The sequence below is a fragment of the Metopolophium dirhodum genome, chromosome 3 (assembly GCF_019925205.1).
Source record: "Metopolophium dirhodum isolate CAU chromosome 3, ASM1992520v1, whole genome shotgun sequence".
Classification (NCBI taxonomy): domain Eukaryota; kingdom Metazoa; phylum Arthropoda; class Insecta; order Hemiptera; family Aphididae; genus Metopolophium; species Metopolophium dirhodum.
Window position 1 is genome coordinate 11,896,369 of NC_083562.1, and position 13,380 is coordinate 11,909,748.

General features: G+C 26.4%; 2 protein-coding genes across 2 annotated transcripts; one reads left to right on the forward strand and one right to left on the reverse strand.

The window, feature by feature from the left end:
* Window positions 1-599: 599 nt before the first annotated feature.
* LOC132941446 (myosin-M heavy chain-like) lies at window positions 600-10,884 on the forward strand. The gene is made up of 2 exons (XM_061009499.1): window positions 600-913; window positions 7,846-10,884. Exon 2 carries the CDS (start codon window positions 8,530-8,532, stop codon window positions 9,853-9,855), a length of 1,326 nt encoding a protein of 441 aa, XP_060865482.1. The 5' UTR covers window positions 600-913; window positions 7,846-8,529; the 3' UTR covers window positions 9,856-10,884.
* A 1,047-nt stretch (window positions 10,885-11,931) lies between these two features.
* LOC132940175 (tigger transposable element-derived protein 2-like) lies at window positions 11,932-12,618 on the reverse strand. Its single transcript, XM_061007631.1, has one exon. It carries the CDS (start codon window positions 12,616-12,618, stop codon window positions 11,932-11,934), a length of 687 nt encoding a protein of 228 aa, XP_060863614.1.
* Between the last annotated feature and the right edge of the window lie 762 nt (window positions 12,619-13,380).

Here is a 13,380-nt window from a genome sequence, read left to right on the forward strand (position 1 = left end):
ACGTCCGCAAAGGGCGTCGTAAAGGGCGACGCGTCCGCGTCGGTAAGCGAACGACGTGCTCCGCCGTCTTCAGACGTCGAATCGGCGAGATTTTCGAAAAAAATCGAACCCTCCGACGCATGTATTTATGCCTGTATATAGTAATACCCACTCGACGGCGGTGATATCGGCACTCGGCTCTCGACTCGTCCCGGAGGAAGTACGGCCGCGCGCGGCCTATAAATTTAGCGGGGAACTCGAATAAGCCTTCGACGGGGAAGGCAGACGTGTCGGGAAGGGCTAAAACTCGAATTGTCGAAAAAAACGGCAAAAAACGCGTGCGGCCTCTAATTTTGACGGGGAAGGCAAATAAGATCCGAACGGTGCCGCCCGGGGACCCCCGGGGGGGTAAAACTTGAAAATCTGAAAATAATTTGAAAAAAATCGTGAAAAGTGATAAGGAGAGGTGATAACGCAGCGACGGCTCCGCCGCCGCCGAGAGACCGCCCCGCCGGGCAACGCGATTTTTTCATTGGCAGTTCAAATCACGCTAGCTCAAAAATTATACCTAGTCGGAAATCGGGCGCCCTAGGTTTCATGTTTTATATAGTTGGATATCGTCGTTTTCCACCATTTCAGCGCCGCCGACCACTGCAAACGGTGTCTTCTACGGCTCTACTCCAACTCCTTTAGCTGCCGACGACACAGCCGCTGCGTGAGCGTTTTGTCATTTATTTTTGTTAGTGTTTCTTTTTGTTTTTTTCCACCGTCGTAATCTACGTAGTAGAACACGTTGACGACGATATCGCATCGGGTTTACAGTTAGTCACGTAACAAACGAGTACCGGTTTTTTAAATTTTCAAGTTTTCACATTCTTGGAGCAGAAGCAAGTGTACGCCGCCCACACGATTCATCGAAATATAATTTTGAAACGTGAGTATTTACCGTCAACATCGCACGCAAAAGCGACTATTAATTATATTAATAATGAATAACACTGTATTGAAACTCTATTTTGCCGAGAATCGTTGCCGTTGTAGTAATAAGTTGGTCGTAGCAATCGACAAGGGGATGAACGAGTCGGCGCCGCCGCTTGTTCTTCCTTTGCGGGGCGGACATTTTATTTACCTGATTTCATAATGTTACTTCAGAAAGCGGTTTTTGTTTTCGAATCCCTAATACCTAATTACTACATGGTCATGAAGTTAGCCCCCCCACTTTGTCCGATCCGTTCCAAACCAACACCAATATTTAGCAAATTAATTGCAAATAATTGCAAATTGGTTTTTAGAATTTGCAAATCAAAATTGGAATTTTGGTGAATTTTTATCAAAAATTGATTTTTTTTTATTAATTTTCCTTGAAATACAGATTCTTATTGATTTTTATCCAACAGATACATTTTTTTAGACTAGATTTTTTAAATTATGAATTTTCCATCAAACTGATTTGTATTCAATTTATATTTTTTACAAAAAATCTAAATTGAATTAAATTCTAAAAAAAATCTGTTAGATAAAAAAGCAATAAAAAAAACTAATAAAAAATGTAAAATCAATAAAAAAACCATATTTGATAAAAAAAAATTTTGGGTCAAAAATTCACTTTAAAAATATTAATTAAAATATGTTTGATAAAATAATCTTATCGTATAAAAATTCTTAGTAAAATTAAAATCTTAAAAAAATCTGTTTGATAAAAAATCTATATTTAATAAAAAAATCTAAATTTGATAAGACAGTTTATTTTTAAAATAATCTGTATTTTAAAAAAGAAATGTAAATTTGAAAAAAAAATAAATAAAAATTCTGTATTAAATAAAAAATATGTACTTGATAAAAAGATTTAGGTATATTTGAAAAAAAATCAATAAAAATCTATATTTGATAAATCATAAAAATTCAAAAAAACAGTATTTTATTAAAAAATCTGTATTTAATAAAAATCTGTTTAATAAAAAAATCTAAATTTGATAAAACAATTTATTTTTACCAAGGTCAATGTTTAGAAAATTGATTGCAAATAATTGCAAATTGTTTTTTAGAATTTGCAAATGTAAATTGTAATTTACAAAATACTTAGTAGGTACAATTCTGTATAATATTAATAATTAACAAAAAATATATTTATTTTAAAATGGCCAAAAATGGCTCAGAAATAATTTATAAAATTAATGTGGAAATAATATGAAACTAATAAAAAACATAATAATTAGTTAAAATTTATTAAATAAATAATATAATTTAAAAAAATCATATAAAAATAATATTTACAAATTTAATAAATAAAATTGTCTACAATAAATGATTAAAAAATATTTAAAACAGAAGTTTATCATTTTGAATCATTATAATTATTATATTTAATATATATATTATCTTTAGTTACTTTAATTTTTAGTTTTTATTAGCATTGATCATAATGTATTATTAAATACATATTTTTTATTAAACATAGATTCTTTTAACAAATATATATTTTATATCGATTTTTTTATCAAATATAGATTTTTATTAAATACAGATTTTTTAATTAAATACTGATTTTTTGTTTTGAATTTTAATGGTTTTATCAACTATAGATTTTTTATTTAATACACATAGCCCCCAACTGTTATAAAGTTTATGAATGTTTATGAATTTTTTTAAATTTAATAATAATGATCAAAAAGATTTCTAAAAATATTTAATTAAAATAATGTAGGTTTACTAGGTATAGGTATCTAAAAGTTATAAGAATAATTAATAACAATGATTTATACATAAATAATAAATACATTTAATTAAAATTTAAATTAAAGTATTGAATTAATTTTGAATAAAAACAATAAATTGAATATACTAATTATGGATTATAAATACAAAATATCAAAACACTAAAAGTAATTAGTAAAAATTATGTTTATTGAAAATTAATAAAAGTAAAATATTTATAAATAGTGCATAAAAAATGTATCTTACAGAAGCTCGAGACTGTTTAGTAGCATGGTGTAATAGATAAGAGAAACAAAACACAAATAATAAATCATATAATCATATAATCGTATTCTAAAAACCGATTTGCAATTGTTTGCAATTAATTTGCTAAATATTGGAGTTTGTTTGGATCGGATCGCAAGAAGTGTTAGTTTTTGTGTTAGTGTTAGTGTTCGTAAAATTCATAGACATTCATAAACATTATAACAATAATACAAATATATTTTCACCAATTTGCAATTAATTTGCTTAATATTGCTGTTGGTTTGGAACGGATCGGACGAAGTGGGTGGGCAGACCAAATTTGCAAAAAGATTCGCCAAAATTCCAATTTTGATTTGCAAATTTTAATGGTTTTATCAAATATAGATTTTTTATTGATTTTTTTTCAAATATACCTAAATCTTTTTATCAAGTACATATTTTTTTATTTAATACAGAATTTTTATTGATTTTTTTTTCAAATTTAAAATTTGGTAGGTAAAATCAATTTAAAGACTTAATTGTATAAACTAATAAAAAAAATGCCTTTTTGTTTTAGTAAACATTTAACATAAGTTATTTAATTAATAAGTTCTTACCTACTACCTATATGAATATACTTATAGTTTGTTTCTAAATTTGAAAAGTTTTATTAGATAATGAGTTTTTTACAATTTGAAGTAAGTAATACTACCTATAATTAAAATAATAAACTACAAACAGTTATATATAGGTGCCATTGTACCAAATTATTATAAAATATACATTTAATTACATAAAATGGTTGGTATTAAGTTTGTATTGTGTATTTGTGTCTATTATGTATTGTGGAAAATAGCATTTGTTAACATTTATATAAAGTTAGTACTAAATGCTATTATTTGTTAGTTGTATAATGAATCTATTAATAAGACATCATATTGACAATTTTAGTTTTTTTTATTTATAAATAACATTGTTTATTTGTTATTATCCTTTCAGATCATTAGAAGAAACTAATATTCCTAAAATATTATTAAATTCAAATTCGGTTAATTACACTTACATTCCCATGGACATTCAAAAACTAACATATATATTTAATGTTTGATGTTAAACGCTCCGATACTCATCGGATATAAATATATAATATTACTATATTATAAGATTACAATAGGTATTACTATTATATTTGAAAATATTGTTCATACATAATAATAATATAATATTTTAATGGTTTTCAATATATAAGACATTCAATATACCTATTATGTTTTTAACAAATATATTTTTTTGCCAGAATTTGTATACATTATACTGATATCGTAATAATATTTAAAATAAATTTATGTAGAAATAATATGTAGGTCAACAAACCGAATATTATAAGTATCTATGTGTTTTTTTTTTTTTACTGAGGACATCCGTAGATAACATGTGACGTAGTAGGAAGTCTATCGGATATTCTAGAACAAATTCATAATTTAATAAATACGATCGACGAGCATAATTAATTCACACTCGCCGGCTGAACTGAAAAGTTGTTGGTCGCATCGCTGGCACTCTCCCTGAAATTTGTCATGTAATAGCAATAGCAAATCTGTTAAAAAATTAATTACTTGTGGAGTTCCGCAAGGAACTTGTCTTGGGCCTTTATTATTTATTATTTATATTAACAGTTTAACAAATATTAAATTAAACGGAAACTTAGTGCTTTTCGCGGACGATACTGCCTTAGTGGTAGATGCAGATAACCCGAAAGATCTATATCGAAAAGCAAATAACGATCTTCTTAAAATTAAAAACTGGTTAATGGAAAATAAATTATCTCTAAATATCTCCAAAACGCAATTTATAGATTTTTCCGAAAAAATATACAAAAACAGCAATTTAACAATTCATAATTACCATTGTAAAAATACTTTTAATAATCTAAGTATTTGTAATTGTCGGAATCTCGAAATTGTTGAGGAATATAAATATTTATGTGTTATAATTTATCGTTAACTTACTTGGAAAATTCAATTAGAAAAAATAATTTCCAAAATTAATAAATCATTACCAGTTTTTAATGTTGCAATAGAATCAAGTTTTAAAAAATCTGTATACTCTGCCTTAGTCCAATCTCATTTACAATATGCTATAACTATTTGGGGAAATCCTTATAATTTAAAACAACTCCAAAATTTACAAAACTCTATTACTTCCAAATTTAACATAGTGGATGTTGCGTCCATGCAACAGCTTTTAGATCACCGATTAAAAAAAGAATTTTATGATTTGGATTATTTAATATTACAATATTTTTAAATATTTACATTTTACTAGAATATTTGTTCATGTGTTGCTTAATATATTATTGTACTATGAACCTTTGTATTATGAACATTTATTGACCTACTTTAATTTCTCAACAAATATTAACAATATATTTTTGCGTAGAAGCAATTTATATAAATATATATGTTTTTAACAATTATATTTTTTTGCGCAGAATTTTTATACATTATACTGATATCGTAATAATATTTAAAATAAATGTATGTAGAAATAATATGTAGGTCAACAAATCGAATATTATAAGTATCTGTGGTTTTTTTTTTTTACTGGGAACATCCGTAGATAACATGTGACGTAGTAGGAAGTCTATCGGATATTCTAGAACAAATTCATAATTTAATAAATACGATCGACGAGCATAATTAATTCACACTCGCCGGCTGAACTGAAAAGTTGTTGGTCGCATCGCTGGCACTCTCCCTGAAATTTGTCATGCAATAGCGAATTGACGCTAAATCATGACAGACGTAGGGCAGAAGTAGTGTTACATCAAACGACCAACGGACAAACTTGAGTTTTTTGTTGTAATAAGATATTAGTTTTTGAATGTCCATGGGAATGTAAGTGTAATTAACCGAATTTGAATTTAATAATATTTTAGGAATATTAGTTTCTTCTAATGATCTGAAAGGATAATAACAAATAAACAATGTTATTTATAAATAAAAAAAACTAAAATTGTCAATATGATGTCTTATTAATAGATTCATTATACAACTAACAAATAATAGCATTTAGTACTAACTTTATATAAATGTTAACAAATGCTATTTTCCACAATACATAATAGACACAAATACACAATACAAACTTAATACCAACCATTTTATGTAATTAAATGTATATTTTATAATAATTTGGTACAATGGCACCTATATATAACTGTTTGTAGTTTATTATTTTAATTATAGGTAGTATTACTTACTTCAAATTGTAAAAAACTCATTATCTAATAAAACATTTCAAATTTAGAAACAAACTATAAGTATATTCATATAGGTAGTAGGTAAGAACAATTTATTATTAAACATTATAAAATATTTCAATCCAAAAATATTAATTAAATAACTTATGTTAAATGTTTACTAAAACAAAAAGGCATTTTTTTTATTAGTTTATACAATTAAGTCTTTAAATTGATTTTACCTACCAAATTTTAAGATAATTATGAAGCTTGTTTTGAAGTGATACTTTGTTAGACTTTTAATACCGCAAGATGTTGGTAATTACAATTATCGTTTAATTACCAATGCAAATAAAAATAGGACTTGAAAATTACAATTTAAAAAAACGTAAATGTCATGCAACAATTATAAGTTTTTTTTTTTTTTAATTATATTAGGTACCGTTAACTGATATTGGTAGGTACCTACTGTAAATTATTTCCTTAATATTAAATAGTCACTATGCAAATAAGTATTACATCAGTATTATAAATGTAAACCATTTTCACTGAGTATGATAAATATACCTATGCAACTACTTGGGGGATTTGACGCACATCAATTAAAACTGGCAAAAAGTTATTAACGGAATAGAGGGGAAAAATGACGTCTCACATCACTTGCGTAAACAGAGCGGGCCAAATAACAGATTGTCACGCGGCGAGGATTTTCAGGTTTTAAACCATCAGAACATAGAAAATCTCTCGTAAACCTCTAATTGCGACAACACACAAAAACAACAGAAAAAATATCGATATATTTATTACGTAGTAATTAGGTATTAGGGATTCGAAAACAAAAACCGCTTTCTGAAGTAACATTATGAAATCAGGTAAAAAAAATGTTCATTTTAATACTAGAATACAAGGTTGTGGTTTTTGTAAAATAAGTTTTCCCTTCTCTTTTTAAAAAACATTTTTGGATTACAGATATCTTTTCATTTTCGAATTTAGTTACTTCTATATAATTTATAGGCAGCATTGGAAAACTAAAGGCGGAAAGAACATATTTTATAATTTTTTCTCGTTTACTAACTTCTTCAGAGAGCTTAATATTAATTCCAGTTAATTTGTTGGTGTTCTTATTTGCCCAATAAACATAATTTAATTTATTTGATGTTTTGTCTACAATACAACAGCTATTCTCCAAAGTGTTTGTCAGTTTTTTCCACATACTAGAGATTGGAACAGAATAAAAAGGAGCTTTAAGAAAATACAATTTATTTTTTTCCAAAATGTTCATACAATTATCTATTAGATCATACTTTTCAGTAAAATACTCGTTAGTATAATTATAAATAGTTACTTCTAATCTCGTAATTCCATTTTTTTGCGCTAAGTTACTTTCAAAAGTTTCCTTCAATCTCTTGTCTGGACAATTTAAATAATTTATCACATGATTTCCAAGTTGTTTATTTATTCCAGGACTTGTCATTTGACAAACGAATTTATTATACATTTTTGCTCTAGAAGTCTCATTCAACCAAGTCAAACAGTCTTTTCCTACTGTATATTAATTATAACGGTATATAATGTAATATTTTTCAGAAATAAACTAATTAATTAATTAATGTTATAATTTCTCATCTATTCTTACAAGTTTACTAAACTATAGCTTTCAAGTTTTCCAACAATTCTTATTTCAGAAATGTTAAGGTCGACTGGCAACATTTATGACATTTTTTCTACAACTCAAACAGCTCAACCACTCAACCTCTAAAATCTATGGTATTAGATCAACCACTCAACAGGAATCAACTTTTCAACAGAAACAAAATCTCTGGAATATTTTATAAACTGTATAACTTTTAAAATCCTAAGACAAAATTGTGTATAATAGTAATGTGTTAAAAATTGTTTAACTTTTAAAATCCTAAGGCAAAATTGTGTATGGGAAATATTGTTTAGGGTAGTTGGGACTAGGTAGTTGAAAGTATAGCTCGACTTTTTTCGTACGTATAAGAAAGAAGATAAACTAGATATAATAATAAATCAAAATAAAAAAATAATATCACAAACGAACTTGACCCTAATTGATGTAGATAATATAAAAAATATATTTCAAATAACATCTGATGAACTTGATAAAATAAATTCTAGTATAATTTTAAACAGTCAATCATCATACTATAATCCTTTTAGTTTTTTAATAATTAAATTGTACAATTTTTAACCTTTTCAGACTTAATTATTTTGACGTAATTTTTACTTCAAAATAAATTTATTAGTTCTGAAAGGGATACTGGCAATTGGAACTCAAATAGTGTTAAATCTTTCAGGCACAAGATTTATTTTTAAATTTAACAAAAATTATAAAATATTATATAAACATGTCATTAATAAATTTTAACGATTTTAATTGTCTAGCAAGATCAGATATTGTAACTATTAATAACGGAAACAATAATTTTAGATTTGATCACAATAATTTCTATCCTAGACCTCCCAGTGCTCATATCTCAAATATCAACACCGACGGTTTTTACCCGGATATTCAGTTGGCTAGACATCATATCGTTCCTTATAATTTATTTAAAATTTTTTTTACTTTAATCGTTAAATTATCTAATACGGATAATGGAATGCATACTGAATATAGAAGATTATTATCAGAAAGTATAAATGATTTATCCAATTCTTATATTAGACAAAATAATGTAGAGAATCAGGCTTATATTTCTACATCTGGAACAAGTGGAGGAACAGTATTTGTTCCAAACGAAGCATATAGACAATCCATTATTAGATTTACAGCTGAGGGTGTAAATCCTATATCATTTAACGGTGTAAGTGTTCAATATAGAGATTATAATAATAATCAAGAATTGTTATTTTTGACAATGTGTTCTTGGTTACCAGGAAATATTTTTTCAGGACCAGTTCCCAACCTTAGAATGGACGATCCAGGTGAGGGCTTTGAAACGAATTCCAGACCAATTGTAGGAGAAAATCAATATTCTTTAGCATCTGAATTGAATAATTTACTAAGAAATTTAACATACGAAAATCATGACGTTCAGAGAATTAGTAGAGTTTTTGATATTATACGTTTTTTTTCTGATATGCCTGTAACAGAATTTAATTCTCGAAATTGGGAAATTGTAGAAGTAACATCTAAAAAAAATACAGTCGTAAAAAAATGGCGTATAAAAAATGTTGATTTAAGACCTAGGAAAAAAAGAAATTTCGATCAACAAACAACTCAATTAAATATACAGTATAAAGAAAACGCGTTTTGCGATCCTATTGATTTATTGAGTATAATTTATTTTATAAATAAAAACAATAATGAAAAAGAAAAACTAGAAAAGGAAAAACAAGAAAAACTAGAAAAGGAAAAACAAGAAAAACTAGAAAAGGAAAAACAAGAAAAACTAGAAAGGGAAAAACAAGAAAAACTAGAAAAGGAAAAACAAGAAAAACTAGAAAAGGAAAAACAAGAAAAACTAGAAAAGGAAAAACAAGAAAAAAGTAAAAAATCTTTATGTGGTGCTGCTGTTCCAGCAACAACTTTAGTTGGTTTATTAGGAGGTTGTGGTGGTGGTGCTGCAATAGGATCGGTTTTCCCTATAATAGGAACAGTTATAGGATGTGCAGGAGGAGCTTTTGGTGTTGGAATAACAGCTTATACTTCTTCTGCTATAATTTGCTCTTGAACAAACCTTTCAATCCTAATTACACACTTAAAAGTCCTTAATAATATATTCAAATTACATTAACCCTTTGAGTCCCAATTGCCATTATAATGTATATTTTTATGTTAATTATAGAAACATACTCACAACAGGAAAATTTACAGACAGTGAGTGTATTATTATGGACAATGATTATGTAAAACAAAAACTTGCAATATATAAACAAATAACTAATAAATTATGGGAATATATATATATCAACAACAGAGATTGATAAAGATCTCGTAGTAATTTAACCCTTTGTGGACTGAAATAATATTTTAATTTTTAAAAATTTGTTTTATTTTACTGTAAAATAAAAATTAAGTGGGACTTAAAAGTACCGTTGGTCAATAAAAGGTTAAGATCGTAATAAACAAATTCAACAACAATGAAAGGGTTAAACAACTAAGAACTAAAATATATAATGGAGAATTTCTTGTTACTAATGAAGCATTGTTATTTTTAAAATTGTAAATAAAAATTTATTTTTATTTAAAAATTACTGTAATGAAGTTGAAAATATTTTTAATAGTAAAATAAAAATGGAGAATTTAGAAAAAATTATTACACTTGTGAAGAGTTAACCCTTTGAAGCTAAGAGTCTAATCAATATCCAAAGAGAAGATAAAACCGTTAAAATATAGTTTGTTGCATATCCCTTTCAGGCCTAATATATAGTGTACGTATTTTGACGTAATTTTTACGTCAAAATAAAATAATTAGGACTGAAAGGTTAATTTCAAGATATTTTAATTTATAAGTGGTAGTATATTTATTTTATTGTTAAATTTCAAATAATGAAAATGGTCCATTGTTTTAAAATACATTACATTTCCGGGTTTATATAAAAATTCTTTTATGTTTGTTTGTATATAAATTATTTTATTTAAATGATTTACATAATACTCGTATTTTTTTATTTTTTTTAATGCAAATTCATCCTCAATTATAAATTGTTTAGAAAAAAATTTGTGTTTAGGTTCCATTTTCCAATCATGTGTCCAATATTTTCTTTAAAATGTATTCCAAATGTATTATTTGGATCTAAAGATGGTAAATATTTTTGAGCATTTTCCCCTATTATTATATTTGAAGGCATAGGAGAATTAATTGTTGTTTTTTTCTCGGAGAATTTTTTTAGGTGTTTCATCATACTCTGTATTTAATAATCGTAATACCTCGGGATTACGAGGTTTATAAGTAGTTGTAAATACCTTTCAATATTAATTATTTTTTTCTAAATTTGCTGGTGAATATTCTTTTTCTTGTAATTTTTTTACATCATATTCATCTTTTCTCAGATTATTTAATTTTTTTTCAGAATGTAATAAATATGATCTTTTAAATTTTGTTCAATTTGAATTAATTTTTTAATATTTTCAGATTCGTTTTCTAAATTAGTTCCTTCATTAAATTTTTTTTGTGTTTCTGGTGGATCTGTAAAGGTAACTTTTTTTAAATTTTTTTTTATTATTTTTCTTAAATTCTTTTGAGTTTGTTTAACTGTCATTTATTATATGAAAAAAAATTAATTTTACTTTATGAAAAATATTAATGTTTTATTAATTTTTCAATTTTATAGTAGAAATGATTTTTGATTAGATCAATTGTTATAAATCCATACTTATTTTTCCAACAATCTGAACATACATTTTTAAAATCATTTAAAGAAATAGTATTACTTAAAAAATCATCCCAAATGTTTTTAATGTATTGAGGTGATTTAAAAACCATTAAAAGAGTTAAATTATTTCTTATACAGTAAAACCTCTCTATAACGGAATCGCTTGGGACCAACAATTTTTCCGTTATAAAGAGTTTTCCGTAATAGAGAGGTATGTAAAAAAAAAAAAAAATGAAGTTTCAAGAAGTATTATGTATGTATTTATGTATGTATCTGTTAAAAAATATATATTTTAGGTAAAATTGTATTTAAATGTGATAAAAATAATAATAAATGTGTAATAAATAAATGTATTAAATACATACTTAAAAAATAAAACTAAGAACTAAAAAAAACATTTTACACAATTCGATATTTGTACTCTTTTTTAATTAAGAAAAATAATTTTTAATATTTGATTGCTTTTTGTGTTTAAGAGCAGCATGTTCGGCACATTCTCGAGCTTTTGTGGTAAGTTCTAACAGATTTGAATTAGATATCATGGCTGAAAACTTTTGTAAATCTTCTAAATATGAGATTGCGGTTTTAAAATCTTTTATTTTTGGCTCATCATTGGTCTCGCTGTCATCATTATCATCGTTTTCTTCTTCTTTTTCCTCGTCTTCTAAAAAAGTCACCGAATCGTAAGTTTGATGCGTCTCTAATTTACTATCAAATGTAATGAAATCTTCTACATCAACATTTGCTGTAACGCACTCCTCATTCATTTCTTTCAAAGCATTTTCTGGTAAATCTATATTGGTTCCTTCATTTGAAAGAAACCCGGCTTTACGAAAACAATTTCGCACACATTCAGCTTTCACATTATTGCAAGCCAACGCTATCCAGTTGACAGCATCCAAGACACTTATTGATTTCGCAAACTGATGGGCTGAAGAACAATTATCCATCTTGCATAATAAAGATTGAAGTAAAAACTTACGATAGTAAGATTTGAACGTGTAAATCACTCCTTGATCCATTGGTTGGGTGATTGATGTAGTATTTGGGGGCAGCATAAGTATTTTCATATTAGATAGTTCGATCTTTGGGTGACATGCAGCATTATCTAAGAACATTAAGACGTTTCTATTCTATTTATTCTATAAATATTCGTTAGAAGGTAATAAACAATTCAATATGACAATCGTGAAGCGATACTGTCGACTGATATTTCAGGTAATAATAAAGTTAAGATTATCTAGTCACCAAATATATATGTATGTACATAGTATATATGTATCTACATAATTGTAATTTATCTTTAAATAATTTTATTTTCCGTTTAATAGAGATTATTTTTACTATTTGGATCACGAAAATTGTCCGTTTCCGTTTTGTAGAGGTTCCGTCTTAGAGAGGTTAATTTCATATATTATTTGAACCGGGACTATTGACATTTTCCGTTATAAAGAGGATTCCGTTTAATAGAGGGTCCGTTATAGGGAGGTTTTACTGTATATTGTTTATTTGCTGAACTATAACATTGATTTAAAAAAATAACTGAAATATCTTTTGGTCTTGATCTATTCATATATTCATAAATAGGTTTTTGTTCATCTAAAGGAATATCATCAAAAACAACTAAGCTATCACGTTCACATTCGTCTACAGATATAATATCTGTATCAGAGATATAAAAATAAATCTCAGTTATACCTTCAAATATTTCTATGAGTTCATTATAAACCGGTTGATCGATACTTTTTGTAAAAATATATACATTTTCATAATAAGTCCAATGATTTAGAACTATGCTCCTCAACACCTCTGTTTTACCAGAACCTGATGGGCCAAATATATGAAGTCGCATAGGTATATGAAATAAAGATTTATTTTTT